Source organism: Clupea harengus, chromosome 20 (genome assembly GCF_900700415.2).
Source record: "Clupea harengus chromosome 20, Ch_v2.0.2, whole genome shotgun sequence".
Taxonomy (NCBI): domain Eukaryota; kingdom Metazoa; phylum Chordata; class Actinopteri; order Clupeiformes; family Clupeidae; genus Clupea; species Clupea harengus.
The window spans coordinates 14,863,477-14,890,095 of record NC_045171.1 but is presented as its reverse complement, the minus strand read 5'-3'; the positions used below and the strand labels follow the sequence as shown (position 1 = coordinate 14,890,095).

Sequence of the window (26,619 nt, the reverse complement as noted above, 5' to 3'; positions counted from 1 at the left end):
TCACGCACACACACACACACACACACACACACGCACACACACTGTGTATGGAGTGTACAAAGCATCTACTGGGTGTTCAGACAATACACACACTAGGGGTTGAACGTAGTACTCGAGCTCTCAAGCTGTTCCGTTAATTCTTGAGTTTCTAATTTCATATTTAAGTCGGTGATGACCCGGAATCACTGAATTAACCAAAAAATCAGTCGCTTTATCTGAATACAGTAGATGAGAAACCCAGGTTGGTGAACTTTCTGTCTGACTACTGTAGAATGTTAATAATAATGGAGAAATGTGTCTGGCACCGTCAGTGCTTCACTATAGTGTAAGGTAAGACCAAGTGTCATCTTTATATTGTTAATTCCATGCTCTTCTCCATGTTCGAATATGCGCTTTGCACTCTAGTATTTATGCATCTTACACACAAGGCCCCCCCTCCCGTCCCGTCCCCCCCTTCTCTTCCTCCTGCAACCCCTAAAACACACACACACACACACACACCAATACCCACACACCAATACCCACACACACACTCACACAGGAGCTGAACGGGAGGTAACGCGGAGGTCATTCAGCAGTGTGTGTCTGTCTGCCGGTGTGTGTATGTCTGCCTGCCTGTGTGTGTGTGTGTGTGTGTGTGTGTGCGTGCGCGTATGCAGGAATGACAGGAATTGTGTTGTGTCTGTCTGTCTGCGTGTGTGTGTGTGCGCGCATGCGTGTTTATGCAGGAATGACAGGAATTATGTTGTCCTGGCTGTGTGTTCCGGAGCGTGGGGTCACTCAGCTCTTTTGTTGGCCTCTGCTTTCAGTGTGTGTCCACCAGCAGCATGCAGTACTTTTCCATTCCATCACACACACACACACACACACACACACACACACACACATCTGTGTGTGTGTGTCAAGCCCTCTGCCCTCAACCTTAACAATGGCCTGGAGTGTGTGTGAGAGAGAGAGTTTGGTTGATAAGGCAAACCGCAGTGCTGTTTATTTAAGTCCACATTTACAAGCAACCTTTGTGTGTGTGAGACTGGGAAAAGGGGAGGGGCTGGGAGGATGTAATCCTCTACCACCTCGATACACAGCTCCTGTTGGTGATGCACACCTGTGCTGCTGATGAGGTAGAGTGTGTATATGTGTGTGAAGAGTAAACAGGTGCACTTGATACACAGATCGAGACAGCCCCCCCCCCCCCCCCCCCCAGTGCAGTATAGGGTAACAAGGGTCCCCCTACCGATCAGTGGAAAACTACCACTGACTCACATGGGCTTGTTTACCAGTTTGCAGACAGGCTCTGTGTGCGTGTGTGTGTCCCTTTAAATTACTGGAGAGTAGAGACTGACTGTGTGTATGGGTCTGTAAGATTACGTGATTATGTGTATTTGTCTACTTTCAGACAGATTATGTGTGTGTGTGTGTGTCTTGTGAGTGGGTGTTCCTTTAAATCAGTGGAGAGAGAGTGTGTGTGTGTGTGTGTGTGTGTGTGTGTGTGTGTTGCTTTGAGCTGTGTCTCCTCTTTCTCTGGAGTTCCCATAAGCCTCACACTCACTCCCTCAGACAAGCCAAGAGTCTGTTTTTCTTTCTTTCTCTATCTCTCTTACACGCACACAATCGCCTTTCTTTCTCTCACTCTCTCACACACTCTTGTCTCCCTCCCTCGCTCTCTCTTTCTCTCTCAAACACACACACACACACACTCTCTGTCTCTCTCTGTCTCTCTCTGTCTCTCTCTCTTACACACAGTCTGCCCCTCTCGCTCCCTCTCAAACAATCTCTCTCTCTGCTGGTGTGTGTGTGTTTCTGGGTCCTGGCCTGATTCAGTTTTTCCTCTGCTCTGCACTGCCCGTTACAATGCGCTCCTATTTAAGATGATAGCGCTGGGGCCAGCCTGTTCTTGCTGCTGCTGCTGCTGCTGCTGCAGTGTGTGGAGCCTGGCTGGGCTGCCTGCAAAACCCGGAGCAGAGCCGAGTAGAGCGCTGGGCTGGGAATGAGGCTGAGGCGCTCGCATGGATCTGCTGAGGAATTCAGCTCGGGTTGGAGGGGGGTGTGTGTGGTGTGTGTGTGTGTGTGGTGTGTGTGTGTCAAGCTCTCTGCCCTCAGCCCTGTACATTAAAGTCTGTATGTTGTTTGTGTAGGATTATGTGTTCATTTAAATGTGAACATTAGAGAAATAACTGGAGGATGTTGGAGTTATGTAACTTGACAAACATTCTGTGTGTGTGTGTGTGTGTGTAACAGAGGTCCCCAGGGTGACTTACCATGGGGCTCTCACTAAGTAGGGTCTCTGTCATGGATGTGTGTGGCCATTGCGAGCGCTTGTTTGTGTGTGTGTGTGGTCAGTCATCATGGAGGGAGGGGTGTGTGCGCTTGATACTCTATGGTTTAGCTCTTCTTAGGAGACTTATGACCAGAGTTGAAAAGCATATCTGCAGCTTAGGAGCTTAAAGCACTTATTGTGTGCTAAATCATACACAAATATATGTATATATAAGTTGTGTTCTCTCTGTGTGTGTGTGTTTGTGTGTGTGTACAGAGAAGAACTGAGGTGGTGTGTGTGGGTGGGGTGACCGTGCAGGTGCATATAGGGGTAGAAAAAAAACAGAAACCTGTGTGTGTTGGTGTGCGTGTGAAGCGGCCAGTAATCTCCCAGTCCACCAGCACCCATCAGTATCACCAGTTTGGTGGCGGGTGCCAAGGAGCTTACCACTGTTTGCGTAATGGTATAACTGATTAGCCCTGTGTAAACAAACAAACAACCACCCCTTCCACACACACACACACACATCAGAATGGGGCCTCGGGCATTGGGTGGAGGTAGTGATTGTGTGTGTGTGTGTGTGTGTGTGTGTGTGTGTGTGTGTGTGTGTGTGTGTCTTGGTGTGCGTGTGAAGCAGCCAGTAATCTCCTCCCAGTCCACCAGCACCCATCAGTATCACCAGTTTGGTGGCGGGTGCCAAGGAGCTTACCACTGTTTGCGTAATGGTATAACTGATTAGCCCTGTGTAAACAAACCAACAAACAAACAACCACCCCTTCCACACACGCATCAGGATGGTGTGGTGTGTTTGTAGGGTGTAGCAATGATGTATTTGTTTACAAGCACAGTGGCTCGGCTCTTTGTATAAAGGACACACTGAACAGAAACAAACAAAACATACAGGAGTATTGCTGACTGGACAACCTCGTTTCATTTCTCTCTCTTCTCTTCCTTCCGCTCTCTTCATTTCTTTCTCTCTTTCTCCATTTCTTTCTTTCAGTTTTTCTTTTGTTTCCCTTCCTTCTCTCAGTTTATGTAGTGTTGCCAAAGCGGAGTGTTACAATAAAAGAAATGATAATAATATTTCTTTCTCTTTCTGGCCCCCCCACCCCCACCTCTCTCCATCTCCAGTGTGCCCTGAAGGTTGCGGGCGCCGGGCGTGCACGGACGCGGGCGAGTGCTGCCACCCCCAGTGTTTGGGCAGCTGCACAGCTGCGGACAGCGACATGGCGTGCGCCGCGTGTGTGCACTACTTTCACGAGGGCCGCTGCGTGGCGGACTGCCCGGCGGGCACCTACCGCTTCGAGGGCTGGCGCTGCATCTCGTTGGAACTGTGCGCCCGCGTGCACCTCCCCGACTCCGAGCGCTTCGTCATCCACGCGCGAGAGTGCATGGAAGATTGCCCCCGGGGCTTCACCCGCAACGGAAGCCAAAGGTGCCCGACAAGATGCCCGCCTGACACTGACTGTTTGAGTTCCCTGTTTTGATATTCTTACTATGTGTCTCACAGACTTAGTGTCTGCCCCTTTAGTGACGGCTAATAGTTCTTTTTGAGAACCCCTGAGATGGCACAGGTGGCTTTAGTGACAACCCAAGGTTCTCTGTGTAGAAAAGACCCTCTTGTATTTGAGCGCTTTAGGGGCGGATGCGGAGAACTGCCACTAGGAGGTGTGTGTGTGTGTGTGTGTGTGTGTGTGTGTGTGTGTGTGACCTGGTTGGTGACCCTGGCCCAGTAAAATGGATGGAAGGTGTGGGCTCATGTGTTGAGGTCAGGTCGTGGCCCCAGAGAGGCCATCCACAATCCGCTCTCCCAGCAAAGCCTCTCAGGGCCCACACCTGCATGGCACTATATAAACAAACACTCCGATATATCCACAGATATGTATGTATGTATGTACACACACACACACACGCATACACACGCATACGCATACACACACACACACACACACACGCATACACACGCATACACACGCATACACACGCATGCACACACACGCACACACACGCTTACACACGCATGCATGGGGAGCTAATGGATGACTCTGAAGTGGGTTAGCACAACAAAAGCTCAGTGTGTGTGTGTGTGTGTGTGTGTGTGTGTGTGTGTGTTTTGAAGGGGAGAAAGAGGTGGTGGGAAGCCTTGCGCCAGCAGGCCTGGAAGGGTCATATGTTAAGCCTGGAATAGCTATTTGTAATTCAATAAGCCTATTAAAAGGCATTTTGTAGAGCAGACTACCATCGTTTGGCATATGCCTGTGCCTGGATGTGACGTTTAAATCCATTAGTAAGTATTTTAAGCCCATCTTCAGAGCAGGGTTATGCTTAAGTACATGTCCTCACACACACACACAAACACACACACATTCATAAGAAGGCTTGCATCCTCTCTAGGGATGGGCATAATTAATCGACGATCGATTAATTGATCATTAAGAATTTACTCGATGACATTATTTTTTCATCGATAAAACGAATGCATGTTCTGTTGCGTAGTATGCCCGTAATTTATTTATTTTAGGGCTGCCAACGTTAACGCATTATTCTATGAGATTATTGTGGCCGAGATTAATGCAATACAATATTTTAACGCAGTTACTGCAACTTTGTTTACTTCCGGTGTGCGTTGACCCATGGCACGAAACCTCCGCATGTCTGCAGTCAGTTAGATAGGAGAGACCGAGACGGTAGTTGAAGATGGAGAGAGCTGAGGGATTGGTGGGGCGGAAAGTTTCTGTTCTGACAAAACTAAAGTTGTATGTAGCATTTGTCAAGCTGAATGTAGCCATCACAGAAACGGTGGGCTGACTGAGGTGATTCGAATTGCCTCGGGACAATTCTTACGATTTACCGTCGGGGTGCACCATTGTGTCTCGCATAGCCTACATTCCTTGTATGACGGCGAGAGAGCACGAAAAAAATACAATTAAAACAACAGTGTCTAAAATACACGCTGTCTGAAGTGATTACTCGTTAATTTATAAGATTTAATCTTTAGAAGAAAAACAAACTTTTAATCGCGATGAATCTAGATTAATGAATTTAAAAATGTGAGATGAATTAGTTAGAGGGGGGGAAAAAACGAGGGTCAGTTGTGTTTATGAGCACCGGCTTCTAGCTGTCTAAGAGTACAGCAGCGCATATTTTCAAGTGAACCATTGAACGGATCCCGTTTAACTGCCACAAGAGTTGTTCATCTTGTAATAAAGATCTCAATGAGGAAACACGCTGTGTTTTTTTTTCTATTTTCACTGCATTTTAATATAGCCTATAAATAGTGAATTTTAATATAAAAATATTAATGATTAATCGAAAATCGATCGTTAATTCTCCCGACGATCGATTAAGACAATTGAATCGAATGCCCATCCCTAATCTTCTCTTAATCATATACTGTATATGAGTTGATTTGTATGGCAGAGATTAAATGAATCTTCGTATGTTCGTGATGTCTAATTGGGTGAATATTCTCCCTATTTATCCCTTCATCCCTCTAATACTTCTTTCCTTCCTTCTGTCCTTCCTCCATCTCCCTCTCACTTTTCCCTCCATATCTCTCTATCACTTAACATCTCTCGCATGTTCCCTTACCCCCCCCCCCCCCCTTCCCTTCCATCTCTCCTTCACTTACTTTCTCTCTCTTTCTTTCTCTTCACCCATCCCTCCATCTCTCTCTTAGCAGTATGTTCTGTCGGGCGTGTGATGGCGTGTGTGATAAAATCTGCGAGTCGAAGAACATCGACTCTGTGAACGCCGCCCAGAACCTGAAGGGTTGCACCGTCATCAAAGGCAACCTGAACATCAACATCCGCAGAGGAGGTGAGTACGTCGCTCATACGTCGGTTCACCTCGTGAGTTCTGGGTTCCGTGGCCCAGAACAACTCATGCAGTCCAGGTAGAGGCACAGGCTGAATTCGAACCGATTCGCTCCGTCCTAAGGCTGGGGCTGTCTGGGAGTTGTTTACTGAGATCGGACTTGGAATATGGAATCAAATGAAGTGTATATTGTGTGTGTGTTTGAGTGTTTATCTTGAACAATCTCTCCCTTCCCCCCCCGTCCTTCTCCCTCTCGTTAGATAACATCACTGCAGAGCTGGAGAACTTTATGGGTCTGATTGAGACTGTGACGGGCTACGTGAGGATCCGCCACTCGCACACTCTCCAGTCTCTCTCCTTCCTCCGCAGCCTACGCTACATCAACGGCGAACAGCTCTGGGAAGAGTATGTAACACACACACACACACACGCCAGCATCTTTTGCTTAATCAATAAAGCCTCCCCCGTACCTATTTATTACCATGATTACTGCATGGGAACCCCTACGGTCAACATTGGTCTCTCATGCGCTCACACACACTCTTTACACACACGCTACATCAATAAAGAACCACACTGGGATGACGACATGGCACTTGACTGCAAAGCCCCCTGTGTCTGCATTTGTCAGTAATCAGTGTATGAGTGTATGTTTGTCTGTCTGTGTATGTTTGTGTGTGTGTGTGTTGGCCATCTGTGCCTCCTACCCGTGCCTTTATCTGCTCCAGACATTCAAATCTCTCATCACAGTTGGCCACTTTGCATATTTCATTTACAAATGCGATCAGAAGTGCCAACTGTTTCGTAGTCCTCTTCCTGTTCTATGGGGCAGTAGAACATACCCTGAGTGGCAGTAGAACATGCGTTGAGGGCACCCCAGCCCAGGCTGTAGTTTATCACCACCATCCATTTAGTTTGCCTACCCCAGCACGCACCACCAGACCAGACCAGCACTTAGCCCTGCACTCGGCGCAACCAAAGACCAAATGATGCGTGAGCATGCGTATGTGCAGCTTGATTTTGCAAAGTGAATTGTAGTTCTTTTTAGTTCTTGTGGTTCCTGCCTAGTCCCTTCTGTACTGAAGGCAGGGAGAGTTGCTTGCTGTGCAGTGGTTCTGGTTCTCAAAACAGCACATAGTAGCACAAATCAGGTTCCCACGGCAACTCGGGCTTCTAGGTTTTAGGGTGTGTTGTAGTGAGATGTGATGGACTTGTAAGAAAGCTTTGCCTAGTAACAGCTGCAGATAGAATGTTTTGTGTGTGGGTGGGTGTGGTCACTGCTCCAATTTTCTGTTTTACCAAACTGGATATGTTAACTTGTAATAGTTAACACACAAACACACACAGTCACACACACACACACATGAATATTTGGGATATATACAGACACAGTGGCATTTCCTGTTGCTTCACAGCACTTCGTATGTGGCCGCAATTGTCGTCATTGTTGTAAGTGGAGCTTATCGGAATGCAGTGAGAATGCATTGGAATGGAGCATGATCCATCCCCATGACGATTGCGTCTCAGAGCTGCTGTGCTGTATGATGCTCCAAACACACGACCACACTATGGTAACTGAAATAAAACCACAGATGATCACAGCTGTCTGTCTGGGTTTACAGTCCATCTGGGAATGCTGAAAAGGCTAGGTTGAGACACACACACTCACTCACACACACACACACAGACACAGAGAGCGCACGCGCAAAATAAGGGACTTAGGTGTGTGAGTGTCTGTCTGTGTGAGCACACCGTCTTCCCCTTGTAACTGGTCTGTGTGTGTGTGTGTGTGTGCAATAATATTAGTAATATTAGCATATGCATTTTCTCCTCTCTACCCATGCAATCTAATTCTGAGTGTGTGTGTGTTTTGTGCTTTCTTTGAAGCATGTACGCTTTCTCTGCTCTGGACAACCAAGACTTGGAGAAACTGTGGAACTGGAGCTCCCACAGCCTGACCATCCGCTCGGGGAAGCTGCTCTTCTCCTTCAACCCCAAGCTGTGCATGAGCGAGATCAGCACCATGTGGGAGAAGACCGGCATCGCTGGCAAGTTCGAGAAGGACAACTTTAGACACAACGGAGACCGAGCCAGCTGTAAGGACGGACACACACACACACACACACACACACACACACACACACACACACACACACACACACACACACACACCTCCTGTAGGGCATGTGTATGAGCAGTGCATGGAGTGGTTGGTGAATATTGTGTGTCATGATGATGAATGTGTGTGTGTGTGTGTGTGTGTGTGCACACTTGTTTTTCTTCTTGCATTATTCAACAGCACAGTAAATGTCAAATTAAATCGATAGAAATAAATAGATAGCACTACTGTGAAACGTATACTCACTACTTATTCAAATGCACGCATGTGCGCACGCACACACACACACACTCCCCCTCACAACCCATTATTACACACGCACGCGCACACGCACACACTCACACACAACCCATTAATGCGCACACACACACACACACACACACACACACACACACAACCCATTAATACACGGAAACACACACACATACATGCACAGTTTGCTTTGTTTCGGTGATTGATTGAACATTTGTTTTTACCTCATAACGATTGTGGTAGAATGTAATAAAATAATGTGTATGTGTTTGGAGGCAACAGCACAGGCAACAGACCTGTAGCTGCAGTAATAAAGTAGAAAGAAAGAAATGAAAGAAAATGCTCCTGGGTAAACTGATCCGCTTTGTCCGTGTGTGTGTGTGTGTGTGTGTGTGTGTGTGTACGCACCTCTCTAACAGGTGAGAGTGGCAAGCTAACCTTCAAGTCCAACAGCACCAGCAGCAACAAGATCACGCTGACCTGGCACCGGTACCGGCCTCCGGATCAGCACATCCACGCCAGCTTCATTATTTACTACAAAGAGGCGTAAGTGTTTCCTGCCCTGACCCTGACAGTCCTCCATGCTGTGCACCCTTTAGTGTGATCTAGTGTGCACAATATGACACACCTATGCTGTGCACCCTTTAATGTGATCTAGTGTGCACAATATGACACACCTATGCTTTGCCTTCCGGTTGTGTTAAACTACGAGTTCTTAGGGAGAAACTTGAAATCTGATAAAAATCACATTATCAAGAGGCCGAGACAAACTTGGCAAACTCAGTTCCTCAGCTTCCTGTTGCCCTCTGCTCTTCCAGACCTTTCCAGAACATCACAGAATTTGATGGTCAGGACGGCTGTGGTTCGAACAGCTGGAACATGCTGGACGTGGAGGCTCCGCAGGACGCCAACCGCGACCCAGGGGTGCAGCTGCACCCTTTGAAGCCCTGGACGCAGTATGCCATCTTTATCAAGGCCATCACGCTTGCTGAGGACCGCAGTCACGGCGCCAAGAGTGAAATCGTCTACATGCGCACCAGAGCATCAGGTGAGAGAGAGGGCCAGACTTTCCAGCCCCCACAACCCAAGAGGTTTCTTGGAAGTTGCCTTGCCCATATGTTCTGTAATGCATATTGAGATAATGCTAATTGTTCATGAGGCTATATAAATGAATAACATTGAATAAAAATTAAGAAATTAGTTCTGTGGTGACTAATCTCCTTTGTCTTTGTGCTTTATACAGAGCCCTCGATGCCAGTGGACATGCGTGCCTTCTCCAACTCCTCTACCAGGCTGCTGATCAGGTGGTCCCCTCCGGCACACCCCAACGGCAACCACACCTTCTACCTACTGCGCTGGCAGCAGCAGGCCGAGGACCGGGAGCTTTATCAACACAACTACTGCTCTAAAGGTTAGCCGTTAGCCTCTCTACCAATACAACTACTGCTGTAAAGGTTAGCCGTTAGCCTCTCTACCAATACAACTACTGCTTTAAAGGTTAGCCATTAGCCGCTCACCTAGCACAACCACTGCTTAAAAGGTTAGACTTTAGCTGTTCTCCTAGCACATCGGTTCCCAAACTGGGGTACGCGTACCCCCAGGGGTACGCAAAGTGGTTCAGGGGGTACGCGGGGAGAAAATTTCCGCGATAACAGAAAACGGACGGAATTCGCAGAATGTACCGTTTGAAACAGAATTGCAACTTTCAGACGGAAACATCATTTTGTGCATCAAAATCACCCAAATTCCCCTGTATTTTATCCTGCAAGGCTGTATTGCTTTCTTATAAACACAACAACGATCGCAACGATGAACAAGCATTAATTAGAAAACAAAACCACTGAGAAAAGGGATATTAAATGTCTGAAGGGGTACGGGACTGTAAAAAGTTTGGGAACCACTGTCCTAGCACAACTACTACTCTAAAGCTTAGCAGTTAGCTGCTCTACTGGCACAACTACTGCTGTAAAGGTTATCTTCTGTCAGCACAACTACTTCTCTAATTGTTAGCACTAACCTTGATCTGTTAGCTACTCTATAGTCAGTTGCTAGCCTTCAGCTGCTCTTTTAATACGTTTTCTGTATGAAAAAGGAGCATTGCAATCAGAGGGTACCGTTTGTATGTGTGTGCAGCCAGACCGGGTAGCAGCCATCAGCCCCTGTGCCAGCTAAACCCCTACTCTAGTCTGTTGTACGGTTCCCAGTAGTGCTGTTAGATCGGTCTGCCTGTAACAAGCTTGGCAGGATGGGAGTTCTGCTTGGCTACTGCTCTTCATCAGCTTTGTGGGGGATCGAAGAGCAGGCAAAGCTTTTGTTGAATTGAAACAAATGGTCCCAAATTTTTATTTTAGAAAGGGATAATGCAGTGACCAGTATATAAAGTTTGACACTCATAGACAATAATGATGTTGTTTTGTGTTCCGTCCACAGAGTTGAAGATCCCCATCCGGTTCTCGGCCACGCGAGTGGCAGACGGTGAGGAGGACACCAAACCCACAAAGCCAGACGCAGGGGGAGCAGAGAAGGGGCCGTGCTGCCCCTGCCCCAAAACATCCGAGGACCTGCAGAATGAGGCGGACGACGCTGCCTACCGCAAAGTGTTTGAGAACTTCCTGCACAACTCCATCTTCACACCCAGGTAAGGCTGGCAAAGACACTTAGACGTGTGTGTGTGTGTGTGTGTGTGTGTGTGTGTGTGTGTGTGTGTGTGTGTGTGTGTGTGTGTGTGTGTGTGTGTGTGTGTGTGTGTGTGTGTTGTGAAAGTAATCAGGAGGCTCACCTGAATAGGAACAGGTAACGTTGCACCCCACACCCCAGTGCCAGTGGTTTGTTACCAGTGTTTCAATACTGATTATTTGTTTACTAGTTTTGTTGTTTTCGACTGTAGATCTTGAGCTGTAAACAAGCTTAAAAAATGGATGGATATAAATTGTGTGTGTCGGTGTGTGTGTGTGTGTGTGTGTGTGTTTGGTTTAAAACATCACACATTCAGCAGAAAATAAGAAAATGTATATTGGTGACGTAAGATAAGATACCTGACACAAAGAAGAAACTAATGTCGTCACAATGAAATCAGGATCAGTCATTCCATACATTCATGCGCATAGCACAAGACATGTCTACGTATACACAAGCAGGATACAGTAGTGAATCCACACTCATGATCTAACAAACAGATGTGCATGTGGGCAGTGCAGATTCCACACCTTCACATGAAGATGTACAAACACAGCACCAGACCAAGGTGTTAGCTATTAGTTGTGCTGTTTCTGAGACACACATCTGGGCTACATTATGTTTCCTTTTATTAAGGGTGTGAAACAAATCGCACACATGCCGACATGCCATTAAACTGTGTGAGAATGGGCGTGTGTGTGTGTGTCTGTGTGTGTGTGTGTGTGTGTGTGTGTGTGTGTGTGTGTGTGTGTGTGTGTATAGACACTTGCCTGGCCTGACCCAACTTGTGTAGCTCTGACAGAAGCCGAGTTGTAGCCGAGTTCAACTGACACTGTCGTGCCTGAAAGGCAGGTGGAGGTGGCAAATGGAGATGCTTTCTTGAAGGCGATAATGTCTTACAGGGCTCGGACTGGTTTGTTGTTTGGGATGTGAACACATTAATCGCACTCTGGTTTGGGCCGAAACAACGGGACCGAGACCCTTACATGGCGGTGGCCTCCGTTCGGGCCTAAACGAACTCCAGAGTGGTTTGTTTGCGGTGGGAGCATGATCTGACCTCAGTGCGAGAGAGAAAATGTCTGAAATGTCCTGAAATGTCTGTGGCAGACAGAGAAACAGTGTGAACTTTCTCTCACCCCGTCCATATCGGCCTACAGTAACATTCCCCAGCCCCACCCAGACCCGAGGTGTTTACACTGAGGTCACTCCTCAGGAATGTGTCCTGTAGTCGTGACAGAGGCCTCAGGCTGCTTGGAGGGGGGGGGGGGGGGGGGGTTGTAGTTCAGCTGTGCTCCGAGGCCCATGGCAGGTGTTGGTGTCTGCACCACTGCTGCTCAGAGGGAGAATGCACAGGGATGGCTCTGTGTGTGTGTGTGTGTGTGTGTGTGTGTGTGTGTGTGTGTGTGTGTGTGTGAGAGAGAGATAGATGGTAAGCGATGGAGGGAAGGAGGGGGGGGGAGAGAGAGAGAGATGGAGGGAAGGAGAGAGAGCGAATAACAACACGTCTCATCTGGTCCTCTTGACATGTTAGCACATATACTGTTGGTGTGTCTGCGCTGATGGTGTTTTTGGAAGCTCTTTCCTCCCATCATGAATAGGAGCAGCTGGGGACAGATAAACTGCGCAAACACACACACACACAAACATACATGGTGTTTTTGATAGCTCTGTCTGGGGTTTACTTCCCATCACAAGTAGTTTGTTTTTTGTATTGGCCAATAAGTCCATAAATCTAAACAGAGAAGGCACAAATGTTTGGCTGTGCACTAAACACGCGTCTGCCCAGAACATGAGGAAATGGGTGAACTTGAACAACCCTTACAGACACACACACAGACACAGATGTTCCTGTTATTGCAGGAAGTTAGCTGTTTGTGTGTGTGTAACCCAGCGTTTCTCAAAGTGTGGGGCGGCGCAGAGACGACAGGTGGGACGCGATGAACAAGAGATTTTCCTGTTGCAATGCCTTCCTTTTTAGACAATAACGATCATACACTCCCATCGCACTAAACAACCACACTCAAACAAAGAAATATTTTATTAATTAGCCTATTAAGTGTTGTATTGGATTAATTAGCCTGTTGTTAACCTTTCCTGCTACTTGTAGTTGGAGATTACAAGGGAAACCTTTGTTTACTGCTACAGGGCCGAAGTGTTCTATATTCTAAACTCCGGGGTTATCTATTTTGATTGACGTCGGCGTATTAATTGCAGAGGGACAATATAAAAAACCTTTCCTGGAGCATGAAAGTGTAGTGGGCGATAGGCTAATATTGACGTTACGGATACATTTGTGAGACGAAATTCAAAGGTTGGCGATTCAGTACCAGTGGCAAAAAATACAGCTGATCCACCAAAAAATCAACGTAAAAGAAAATTGAATATTTACATTACATTACATTTACTCATTTAGCAGACGCTTTTATCCAAAGTGAGATTTTTACTTGGCCTACACACTTGGATAACACAATTGCATAGTAGGCCCTTTTTCTTTATTTTTGGAACTCAGCCCATTTGAGGCAAGGAGTGACACCATTGCACTTTTATTTTCTCTATTTCTGAACTGATGTTATTTGTTATTGATTAAGATTTAGACAATTTTAAGCTTGGCCTTCCATTTTATTGGAGCGATGAGGGACTGGTGGGGCTTGAAAAGGCCCCCTTGTTCAAAGTGGGGAAAGTTTGAGAACCACTGGTGTAACCTGACCAGGAGGTGAGGTCTGGTTAGGGTTTGGTTTCCCTGTTGCTTATAGCTCTCTTTTCCTCTGTGTGTGTGCGTGTGCGTGTGCGTGTGCGTGTGGTTGTGTGTTCTAGACCCCCAGACCGTCGTCGCAGGGACCTGTTTGGCATCGCCAACGGCACACTCCCCCATTCGTTGCCGGCGAACGGCAGCATAACCGAGGGCAACGGGACGGAGGGCGGGTCTATAGAGTTTGACTTCATAGAGAGGAAGGTGTGGGAGCGCAGCACCGAGCTCACTGGCCTCCAGCCGTTCACAGTGTACCGCATCGACCTGCACGCGTGCAACCACGGAGTCCACTTCTGCAGCGCCTCCGCCTTCGTCTTCTCAAGGACCAAACCTGCAGGTTAGTACACAGAGAAAGATTGCCGAGTTTTTATGGAGAATTCCCGATGGAAAGGCGCAAACGCCGACCGCTGAAGTGAATCTGTTAATTCCCAAATGACTTGGCTCACAGCAACACGATGTTCACGGAATTCTACAACACACGGTACTGACTAACAGAACACTGTAATTAGTTAGATGACTACAGAATAAACACACTTAAACAATCTATATCAAAGGTTATCCACAGGAGCCCGTCTGGAGGACACGAGGAATGAGCTAAAACAGTTAGCTATACCTCCAGAACTCTTTGGCAGGAAGAACAAACATGGCGTCTGGCAGCACCTTGCTCGATACTCAGAGGCTGCTGGCGGGTGTCTGCTCCTCCAGTGCATTCATTTTGGGTTTCTCGCTGTTGTCCAGAGGTATTCTAGTACGTACACTGCGCTATCTAGTATTGCTGACCGTGTGTGTGTGTGTGTGTGTGTGTGTGTGTGTGTGTGTGTTTGTGTGATTTTCAGAGAGAGCAGATGATATCCCAAGTGAAGTGACATGGGAGTGGCTTAAGGAAGCAGTCTTCCTGAAGTGGCCAGCGCCACTCAGGCCCAACGGTCTTATACTCATGTATGAGATAAAGTTTCGTCTGGGCAACGAGGTAAAACCCCGTGCACACACACTCGTACACATTCTCTCACATGCAGTCATACACACACTCACACACACAAGTGCACCTCTGGCTTGTAATCAAACACGCTTTTGCTAGGGCTAAACACACAACTTCTCACACTGTGTTCAATAAACAAACATATATACACACACACTCTGTGGTACATTACATTAATGTGTGTGTGTGTGTGTGTGTGTGTGTGTGTGTGTGTGTGTGTGTGTGTGTTCCTTACAGCAAGAGAAGCATGAGTGTGTGTCTCGGCAGCTGTACAGTAGCCATGGTGGCGCTCGCCTGCCCAACCTCGGGCCCGGTAACTACTCTGCCCGCGTGCGGGCAACATCTCTGGCGGGCAACGGCTCCTGGACCAAGCCTGTGGCCTTCTACGTGCCACATCTGGACCGTAAGAGCACACACACACACACACACACACACACACACACACACACACACACACACACACACACACACATATATATATATATAGAAAGGAACTTATTAACTCAACCTGCGTTGCTAAAGTTGATAATGTTTCTTTCTCCTTTCCTTCTTCCTCGACAGCATATGATAACCTGCTCTACCTGATGATCATCGTGCCCCTGGTGGTTGTTTTTTCCTTGTTCATGGGTGTAGTTTTCTTCATGGTCAACAAGAAAAGGTGTGTATATGTGTCTGTGTTTGTTTGTGTGTGTATTTTTGCTCTGCTTGTCTGTTTTTCTTTCTGAATATAAATGTCTGTTCTTGCTTCATCTCCATGTCTGGATTCCATGATTTCCTCACAAGGAAGGAGAGTTCTTTGAGTGTTCTAATGGTCATGGAAAAGCACATGTCCCCTTGCCTTGGTACACACATAAACACTGTGTGCTCCTGTTTACAAGCAGCAGCTTCAGGGTTTGATTCCACATTAGCATACATGGGCCTTTAGATCAGATTTTATTATATTGCATTTGACTCTCCATCAAAAACTGAGGCCTATTTTTTGCTTGTTGAAGTGTGTGTGTGTGTGTGTGTGTGTGTGTGTGTGTGTGTGTGTGTGTGTGTGTGTGACTTGTTTTATGGGTTGTGTGAAGTGAACCTTAACAAGGTGTTCTTGTAAATGTGTTCCATTTGTTGACCAATAAAGACGAACCAGCTGTGTCATAAATAGATTTTGTGTGTGTCTGCACACGTGTGCCTAATTTTGTGGATGTACCTGTGTGTATGTGCATTTGTCTGTGCCTGCATGAGTTCGTTTGTGGCTGCACTTGTCAACCTGGGTTCTCTTCTGTGTGTGTGTGTGTGTGTGTGTGTGTGTGTGTGTGTGTGTGTGTGTGTGTGTGTGTGTGTGTGTGCGCGCGCGCGCTTCACAGGAACAGTGACCGTCTGGGGAATGGGGTCCTGTACGCCTCGGTTAACCCAGAGTACTTCAGTGCTGCTGAAAGTATGTATTAACATGACCCCTCACCTCTGACACACACACACACACACACTCTCACTCCTCTCTGTAGTGTTTGTTCTAAATGAGTGGGAGGTTGCCCTCGAGATCATGTTCTGTCTGTGTGTGTGTTAACAGCCCTGCTCTGTCATGTGGTGTATGTTCCAGATAAGTGGGAGTGGCCTGCGTGTGTGTAAACACCTTTGCTCTGTCCTGTACTGTATTTTCTGATGAGTGGGCAGTGGCGTGCGTGCGTGTCTGTGTTAATGCCCCTGCTGCTCTGTCCTGTAGTGTATGTTCCTGACGAGTGGGAGGTTGCCCGTGAGAAGATCACTCTCTGCCGTGAGCTAGGCCAGGGTAGCTTTGGCATGGTCTACGAGGGCATCGCTAAGGGCGTCGTCAAGGACGAGCCGGAGACGCGCGTGGCCATCAAGACGGTGAACGAGTCGGCCAGCATGCATGAGCGCATCGAGTTCCTCAACGAGGCCTCCGTCATGAAGGAGTTCAACTGCCACCACGTGGTGAGTGTGGACATTATCACACACACACACACACACACACACACAGAGTGTTTGAGTTTTTCTTGTTATCTCATTAATGAAAGGGTTTCAGTTGCCACCTACTGGTGTGTGTGTGTGTGTGTGTGTGTGTGTGTGTGTGTGTGTGTGTGTGTGGTGTGGGGGGGGGGGGGGTGGTGGTGCTAAGCATGCGCACACACATCAGCATAGGCAGCGATTACTATTTCCCAGTGGGTGCTTGGAACGTAATGCTATTAGCTTTGAACTCTGCAAAGACCGACACAATTCACCATATGCCTATTATCTGTTATATGGCCCTATTCTAACCAACAATATCAATACAAAATGGCCAACAAACAAGTAAAATAGTCACTTTTTGAGCCAGTAAGGTCACAGCTACACCTGTCAATGACATACTAATGGAGTGGCAACTGAGGGGACCTGTTGGACCACAGTAAGAGTAATTCAATTCAAATTGAATTTCATTTATATAGTGCCAAAACAATAAAATTGTCTCGAGGCACTACACAATCCAGGGCTTGACCCCCCATGAGTAGAGACCCGAAGTGAAACATTCACTGCACATGGCACACTTTGCTGTAGGTGCCTGAGCTTCTGATGACCCATGGAGTTGGCACCCATGTACACTAGTTATTTAGGGGATTGGTCGCTTCGGGTGACTGCTATATGTTAATAATAGGGCTGTCAGCGTTAACGCGTTAATCTATGCGATTAATGCGGCCGCGATTAACGCGATAAAATAATTTAACGCAATTAACGCAATTTAAAAAACAAATAAAATGTTTTTTTTTTTTTTTTTTTTTTTTTAATGCCTTTATTTGGATAGTTATGAAGTTGACAGGAAGCGATGCGGAGAAGAGGTGGGGAGAGGATTGGGAAATTACATCAGGCCAGACTTGAACCTGTGTCCCCTCGGGCAAATTAAGTAGGGGTCTTGGCCTACCAAAAGCCCCCCTTGTTAAAAGTGGGGAATGACAGAAAAAGTTTGAGAAGCACTGCGGTAGTTGAAGACGGAGAGAACTGAGGGATTGTTGGGCGGAAAGTTTCTGTTTAAATGGCAAAATTACGGAACAATCGACAAAACTAAAGTTGTATGTAGCATTTGTCAAATTGAATTTAGCTATCACAGAAGCAGCTCGTCTTTAAGTTATCACCTTAATGCAAAGCACCCGACAGAAAGCAGTCCCAGGTTAGATGGTCGCCAACCCACACTCTACGACTTCTCTAGTAAAATAACTAGACCAGTCCATGAAAAGGTTACCAACGCTTTAGCAGTTTGGGTTGCCGGTGACTGTCGGACCATCAACATAGTTAAGGACGTTGGGCTGACTGAGGTGATTCGAATTGCTTCAGGAGACAACTCTTATGATTTACCGTCGAGGGGCACCATTGTGTCTCGCATACATTCCTTTTATGACGGCGAGAGAGCACGAAAAATTCAGCTCCTCGAGCAAGCTGCCACCGTCACCCTTACTGGTGACCACTGGACATCAGTCATCAATGACAATTACCTGGGTGTCACAGCTCATTTGATTGACAATGTATGGAAATTGAGATATTTTTCATTGGAAGTAAAAAAAAAAAAACAGACAAACAAACTTTTAATCGCGATTAATCTAGATTAATGAATTTCAAAATGTGAGATTAATTAGTTAATTTTTTTTTTATCTATTGACAGCCCTAGTTAATAATCATGCTGTTTTATCATTGGTCCAGGTGCGTCTGTTGGGCGTGGTCTCACAGGGACAGCCCACTCTGGTGATCATGGAGCTTATGACTCGGGGAGACCTGAAGAGTTACCTGAGATCACTTCGTGCCAAAGAGGTATGCACACACACACACACACACACACACACACACACACACACACACACCCCGATCACTATGTCCCAAGGAGGAATACACACACACACACACACACACACACACACACACACACACACACGCACTCCATACTCAAGTTACTAAAGATCACTGTGCCAAAGTAGTCCACGTGCTCACACGCTCACTCACGCAACCTACAGAGTCATTCGATATTATTACATGTCAAAAAGAAATACAGATACACACACCTAACCCATGCACTCACTCTCTCCCTCACCCACATACACACTCACGAACACACACACACACACACACACACACACACACACACACCCTAACACTGTAAAGTGTGTGTCGATCCTGCAGAGCTGTACGAGCCTGCCCCTACCCCCTCTGAAGAAGATGATCCAGATGACTGGGGAGATTGCAGACGGCATGTCCTACCTCAACGCCAACAAGTTTGTGCACAGAGACCTGGCAGCCAGGAACTGCATGGTGGCCGAGGACTTCACCGTCAAGATCGGAGGTGAGGGTCGCGAATATGTGTGCACATACACGGCTGTGCGCTCCTTACCGTCACATAAACACACACACACACACACACACACACACACACACACACACACACCTACACGTCTGCACTTACAAGCAGGCAACAAATGGGCATCAAATGCATTGATGTATTCTTGGTAAAGATTTTATATGTATTCTTGGTAAAGGTCTTATATGAATATGTACTGTGTGTGTGTGTGTGTCTCAGACTTTGGCATGACGCGGGACATCTATGAGACGGACTACTACCGCAAGGGAGGGAAAGGCCTCCTGCCAGTGCGCTGGATGTCCCCAGAGTCCCTCAAGGACGGAGTCTTCACCACCATGTCTGACGTCTGGTGAGGACATATCCCTGTCTTCCTCTGTCTCTCTCTCTCTCTGTCTTTGTCTCAGGTTCTCCTTCTCTTTTTTTGGTCTATCCTCCTCTTTCTGTGTTTGTGTGTTGCTGAACCTCTCCCTTCGCACCTCCCTGTGTGTGTGTGTGTGTGTGTGTGTGTGTGTGTGTGTGTGTGTCCCACTCTGTACTTGTTAGAAACAGTTCCATCCAGACTAATCAGCACTTCGGTGATAAATACTTTGAGTGCTTGTGTTGGTCAGTTGACACAGGCGCATAACTTAACACACTGTCCTGCAAATGAAATAAACAAACTCCATCACAGACTCTCACACACACACACACACACACACACACACACAGAGGACCCTATTGATCTGTGTGTGCTCTAAGTGTTCGAGATTCTACCAGCCAAGGTAAAATAATGTATTTAATTATAAAGTTTATAGATGGTGGGAGCTAATGATTCTCTCCAAGATACACACAACTAAAATGTAACATGACAAGAATTATTGTAGGCCTACCTGTGATGAGCGTGTCTACTCACAAGTAGGGCTGGGCGGTATGACGGTATATACCGTGCAACGGTAGAAATGTGTCTACGGGGAGAGATTTGGCTATACCGTTTCAACCGCGGTATGCTCTTATTTTGAAATCCAATCGATTTATTTTTAGATAATGACCTCCAAACTATACATCATCCCGCTTATTATACAGTTACTCGCCAAAACGATAGAAGACATTCCTCCAAAATAGATACCTCTTTAACGATTCTGTTGCCGTTTCGTGATTTCCGTTTAGAAAAAATAGTTCTTCAGGGAAATAGAACTTTCAAGTTTCAGGTGTTGCGTAGCAACCCATTACTTGTTGACTTCAAGTTACGTTAAATGACCGGACCACTTGCGGAATGATATGATATGAAAGACGTGAATTAAAGCACAAAACCCGTTGCCAATGATGGTCATTACTTTTTCGTAGCAGTGAATATAAAGAAATTACAGACCTGCAAACGTTGGGGTGGCCCATTCAAATCAACTGAACTTTTTTGAACATTCTGAAGAGCCGTATAATACGATACCTAGTACCATTTTTAAGCACATGACCTGCAAGGACTGTCATGCCTACTTGTTGAGTAATCCTCGACTGTTGGGAAAGATTCTACTGAAAGATCTACTGAAAAATATGAACTGAAAAGTGTCTAGTGTAGCCATTCATTTGCAGATTCTGTTCCATTTTTCTCAATGATGGTCAAATATTAGTAGTTAAAGATGCACTATTTCGATAGTTTAGATTTATTTTCAGTATTTCATAGTGAATGAGCTATGGGAGCACAAGAACAGTGAGCGTCTATGGCGAATATAACTGTCGAGATTCTAAGTAACATGGAGACAAAACTTGTTTTGGTACTCCACCTAGATCATAAACCCTTGAATATAAAAACAACTCAGTGAAATCGTTTGAGAAAAATGTAAACGCTAAAGTGCTTTTTATGCAGAAAAACCGCAGCTCCATCGTTTACTTGCGTTTGTTTACAGGCTTCACCTCACCAATATTGCGGCGACGTTTGCACGTCGCAGCAACGGGCTGAAGCGGTCAATGGGGCGTCTGTGTAATTGCCAACTTCTTAATTTTCTTATTTTAATATGTGGCCATATAAGAAAATGTTTTTCTCATTATTATTGCGTTAACATATTAACAAACATTGAAAAGAAAGTTAACACTTGATTTATCTTCTGAAAGTACATTAAAGAACCACTGAAAGCCACATAAGCACTGGACTAAATGCCACTACATGCACTTTGTTTTAATCTTACTATTTAAAGATTCAATGGAAACGTTCAGTACAAAGTAGGCATATACTGGCCACTATTGCTTAGGCCAATGGCCTATTGAGGCAGTATTGTTTCTGCACCTTAGTGTTCTTAAGGGTCAATAAATAAATGATCATACAGTATAGCCTATGTCTGTGGACACATTTCGCCACCGCTGATGTGTCCTCTTTTTCACAAACTGAAATCTGGTCCACCTACGTATAATAAACCGTGATATATACCGTAACCGTGATATATAATTACAAATACCGTGATAGAAGATTTTGGCCTTATCGCCCACCCCTACTCACAAGCAACCCGAAGTTACCCCATGCAACCTGACTGGAACCACATATATTCAAAATTATGTCCACTGTTTTTTTTTTTTTTTTGTGTGCTCATTTCACATGAATTAATGCATTCTTTGAGCTAGGTAAACTTCTACTTTCAAAAAAGAACAGAATGGCCTCTGTAGTTAGCGAAGCCTGCCTGGAGCATTCACAACATCCTTTGGTCAAACAAATGCAGCACAAACACTAAGCATTGTCGTGAATTAAACAATGACATAAGGCTATAAGGCCGTTTAGCTGACAGCCCTGTGGGGAGGTTATGAAATTGCCACACGCATTGTTGCAAACATTCGACTAGGTTAGCGATATTTTACAGGGCTACTTACTATTAGGTCCCAACGTGTCAACGTTGTTGACAATTATCCCCAGTACTGCCATCGTCTTTGCCTACAACGTCCCCAAATGCTTTACTTTCCTTCGCTGTATGTCTTTGTACTCTCCCAGACGTAGCCTTTTGTGATTTAGATTAGGGATGCACGATAATATCGGCACGACATCGGTATCTGCAGATAAAAGCTTAAAAACTTAATTATCGGCATCTGCAGATATGAACATTTCTGCCGATGTACCCGACGTTCAAATTATGCGCACGCGAAGCAAATGTTTTGGTTACTATGAGCGCCAACAAAGTAATTCAACACGTCGGCTGTGTGGCAGTACTTCACAGTATCAGAGGATGTTGACATGCTATTTGTCAGGAAACTTTTCAGGAGATGGAAGAGGAGACGACAGCTTGGCCGTAATGTAGGTTGCATGCATAGATGCAGACCACTCGCGTGCAAGGCTTTGCAACATTACCTGTCGCGCGCTAATAGAAGTTAATAAGTTGCTAGTTAGCTACAACACTAGCTATTTAGCTTGCATGCTACGTGACACCAGCGAAGTTGATGATCTCATTTGACGGGATGTGAAACGTTATGTCACGAGCCCACGCTATCTGTACATGGCTTACTTTTGCATATATGGAATTTATATAGCTAACTTGGCAATAACCTTACATAGATTAGTCTAGAAATCCTAGAAGGGATGTTATTAAAATGTAAGTCAGTTAACCAACGTTAGCTTGCCAAGTTAGCCAAGTTGCATTTCCAGAGTGTAGTTGTTCAAGTTGGTACTGTTCAAGTATGAAAATTGTGACGTGAAAATATAAATAAATCTGCCATATTTGAAATTATTTAAATAGTTTCATGAGTGAATGTCTATTTCTGAAATGATACAAATCAAGTTTTTAATGTCCCGTATCTACAGCAATACCCTATCATAATAACAGATTAATTCTAGTACAGGAGAGACTTTTCAATAATTAAAAAGCAGAGGTGTATATATCGGTATCGGCAATCGGCCAAAATGAGCTTGTAAATATCGGCATATCGGATATCGGCTAAAATTCAATATCGTGCATCCCTAATTTAGATTCATTCATTCAATTGATTCATATTGATATTGATCTGTTGTCAATATTTGACTAATCTGCTCAATTTTTATTATAATGGACCTGCCCACAAAAGACCTGAATATCATTCAGGAAATCCGCGTGAACCCACTCATTTCGATCTGCCAATGCGTCACTGGTGCCTAAATGTATGCATTTATATTGACCCCTCTATCTCTTTCTCTGTCGCCCCCTCCAGGTCGTTTGGGGTGGTGCTGTGGGAGATTTCCACCCTGGCGGAGCAGCCCTACCAGGGCATGTCCAACGAGCAGGTGCTGCGCTTCGTCATGGAGGGAGGCCTGCTGGACAAGCCCGACAACTGCCCTGACATGCTGTATGTACACACACACACGGACACACGGACACACGGACACAGACTCACACTCACACTCACACACACTCACACTATTTTTGTCCGATGCATCACGTGACGGTACATCTATGCACACATTTATGTGTGTTTTAAGTTCATGTTCAAATTCAAGTGCAGGTAGTCAGTGGAGCTCAGCACAGCACAGGCAGCAGTGCCTGTTGAAGTCTGTGTGGGTGGCCCTGTGCACAGTTAGATGGCATATTGTATTCCTCAGGATTGAACAAATATAGTGCTCTCAGTTAACCCAAAATGTTATTGAGCCTCAAACCTGAATGTTTAACAAAGGAAAAGTGAGTTGATTCACTTTCTAAGGGGAATATATATAAGTGTTCACAGTTATTAGGTTAAACTATTAGAATACAGAATTATTAGGCAACTAAATTACAAAGATAGTGTTTCCCAACTCACTTGTTTATCCCCAACATTTAGAGTAACTGTAAAAACATTGACAAATCATTTAGTTGGCCTCTCAAAAGTATCCAGCAACTCATATAGCCCCCCTACTTTTCCACAACTGCCATGAGTTTCTTGATCTGTTCACGATCAACTTTCGCTGTGGCAGCAACCACAGCCTCCCAAACGCTGTTCAAGGAGGTGTATCGTCTTCCCTCACTCTAAATCTCCTCACAAGTTTACACACGAAGCCCACAAGTTCCCAAACGGATGTAAGTCAGGTGAGGAAGGGGGCCAGGTCAATATTCAGTCACCTTTGAGGCCTTGGCTGCCTGTCCAAGCAGTGGAGTGCTTGGACGTGTGGGAACGAGCGTTGTCCTGCGTGAAGATCATGGCCGCCTTGAATGCTGCGGCAAGACACTGAACCCAATGTGCAGGTTGGCACCTTAGATAGTAGCTTCCGCCATCGGTGTGTGAATGGGTAGATGTCTGAGGCAATAATCTGTAAAGCGCTTTGAGTAGAAAAGCGCTATATAATGCAGTCCATTTACCATCCCTCCCTGCCCTGTGAGTATAAGTGAGAGCCAGCCAGGGCCCCTCGTTTCATCCGTCCTTAAAGCCTTTGAAAAATCTGATATTTCTTGGCTCAATCTTGATGCCTCAACTTGTAAATCTTCTTCAGTGGTGATTGTGTTTCAGCCTCCTTCACCGTGGCCATGACTCTGAGTACTTGACACCTCACACTTCTGGCCGCTTCAAGATATGGTTGACTGGAGAATAATGGGTTCCTGGTAGCTTCATGTTTCATTTTTTTCTGGTCTTTTGAAGTTCATTTGCGTCTTTTCTTCTCTGTTTTTTTTTTTGTGAACCTGTTGACTCTTCGCAACAAAACGCGTGGTCGTACAGTGGTCACCCCTCAATAGTCTATTAATTTCAAGAGTGTTGCATCTGTCTGGAAGGCATTTTACAATTTTGGACTTTTATTTTTTACATTTTTGGACTTTTTTGGGGGGGGGTTACCTGAGGTCATCACTTAAGAACACACTCTCCTCCATTGCACAAACACACATCACCTGAAGATGATGAAATCCAATAAGTATTCAGGTTTATAAGGTTTGGAGTTGGGAAATCTGATTAGAAACAATGATCAGGTCAGATTACTCACTTGCGTAGTAAATATGCACGCAGTGTAGTGTTGGCATTCTCAGTGTGCCCACAGACGTCATGATCGTGACGACGTATTGGGGTGCGGGCAACAACAGGCTGGCACGCTTAAAGCATGTGCGTCACTCTTGTGGCCTCAGCCTCCTGCGCTCTGCTCAACATTCTGCCAGTGTATTTCAGGTGACGGCGCTTTGGCACAGACGTCAGACGGGTCATGTGGTGTGTGTGTGTGTGTGTGTGTGTGTGTGTGGTAAATAAACCAGGACGAGTAGACAGAGTGTGCTTGCCAAATGCAGTAAGAGGAGGTGCAGTGATCATGCCAGCTTGACTGCTGTGCTGGGAATGACTATCATTCCTCGTCCGGCCAGAACCTGGCATCACTTACGTACCACTCTCAGCAATTTGGCCTGTTCGCACCGCCACCCCTCCACTCAGTCACATATGCACAGCCTGGCCACAGGTGGGAAGAGAACCATTTCTGCACCTTTGTAGTGGAGAATAGCACTTTTTTTCACGTGTGTGTGTAGCCCTTATAAGACTGCTGCCCTCCTTTATGTTATATATAAAAAGGGCTTCTAAGATGCTCTGTTCTACTTTTTGCGGGTCCTTTATACATTTTGTAAGGTATACTTTATTGTCCTGAAGGGAAACTTCATCCATATATATTTTCAGAGCTATGGAGACGCTCTTCTCTACTCTGTTGCCCAGTCTGTAGAGTGAATGTTGTTTATGGTTGCCGAGTTACCGGGGTGCTAAATTCTGTTGCTGTGTGGCTAGCTGGCTGTAGCCCAGGAATGGATAATTCGTGGGAGGCAATATGCCTTCGTCAAATACTGATCCTGACAAAAAATGTATGATTTCGTTTTTTTTTTAACCAGGCATTAAGTTTACCCCTGGCAACTGAATGTGGTGTTCCTGTTGCCAAGCTGGTAGAGCGAGGTGCTAAAAACACCAAGGCTGTGGTGTCCTATCCACCAATCCTGTGGAACTTTGACCTGTGTAATACCCACCTCTCGCAATGAATGTGGACCTGTGAAATAGTGAGCACCCTGTAACATGTCTCCCATATGAAGAATGCTGGGTCAAACAGCAGGGCAGCTTCTGAAGTGCACGCACGCACGCACGCACACACACACACACGGTCATGCAGATCATTTGCCTAAGTTAAAGTAACACATTTGTGTGTGTGTGTGTGTGTGTGTGTGTGTATACCAGTACCACATGATCTTTAAGGAATGTAATCCCCTGCGGTTTGCAGCAGGTCAATTTAGCGTCTACTGTAATCAGCAGAACACTCTAGAACAGATTTGACATTCACACACACACACACACACACACACACACACACACACACACAGTTGACGTTCACATTCTCCACAACAGTCAGGTCTCTCCAGACAGACTTGCCTTGCTGTTGTATGTGAGCCCAGTCATGCAAACACAGATTCGGGGATGTCTCATCAGTCTATTTGCAGTCTCACCATTAGCACGTACTTACTCAGGACATTGGAGATGGGTGTTAAGGACCAGTGTCCTCACGGCAGGAGCTTGGTTTGGTGTCCAGTAGTATAGAAAATGGGGTGTG

General features: G+C 45.9%; 1 protein-coding gene across 2 annotated transcripts in view; it reads left to right on the top strand.

The window, feature by feature from the left end:
- The window catches only part of LOC105893090 (insulin-like growth factor 1 receptor), a 75,246-nt gene that overhangs the window by 41,902 nt on the left and 6,725 nt on the right, over positions 1 to 26,619 (top strand). The window contains exons 3-20 of one of the 2 annotated variants that reach the window (XM_031587152.2): positions 3,389 to 3,692; positions 5,940 to 6,076; positions 6,334 to 6,478; positions 7,961 to 8,169; positions 8,864 to 8,990; positions 9,263 to 9,492; positions 9,688 to 9,855; positions 10,875 to 11,082; positions 13,935 to 14,206; positions 14,706 to 14,839; positions 15,086 to 15,251; positions 15,410 to 15,506; positions 16,198 to 16,268; positions 16,554 to 16,783; positions 18,518 to 18,625; positions 18,992 to 19,151; positions 19,386 to 19,515; positions 23,304 to 23,438. In XM_031587152.2, coding sequence (XP_031443012.1) covers positions 3,389 to 3,692; positions 5,940 to 6,076; positions 6,334 to 6,478; positions 7,961 to 8,169; positions 8,864 to 8,990; positions 9,263 to 9,492; positions 9,688 to 9,855; positions 10,875 to 11,082; positions 13,935 to 14,206; positions 14,706 to 14,839; positions 15,086 to 15,251; positions 15,410 to 15,506; positions 16,198 to 16,268; positions 16,554 to 16,783; positions 18,518 to 18,625; positions 18,992 to 19,151; positions 19,386 to 19,515; positions 23,304 to 23,438 — 3,031 coding nt within the window. Of the gene's footprint in view, positions 1 to 3,388; positions 3,693 to 5,936; positions 6,077 to 6,333; positions 6,479 to 7,960; positions 8,170 to 8,863; positions 8,991 to 9,262; positions 9,493 to 9,687; positions 9,856 to 10,874; positions 11,083 to 13,934; positions 14,207 to 14,705; positions 14,840 to 15,085; positions 15,252 to 15,409; positions 15,507 to 16,197; positions 16,269 to 16,553; positions 16,784 to 18,517; positions 18,626 to 18,991; positions 19,152 to 19,385; positions 19,516 to 23,303; positions 23,439 to 26,619 lie in introns of both variants that reach the window. The other variant, XM_031587151.2, reaches the window with a different exon arrangement.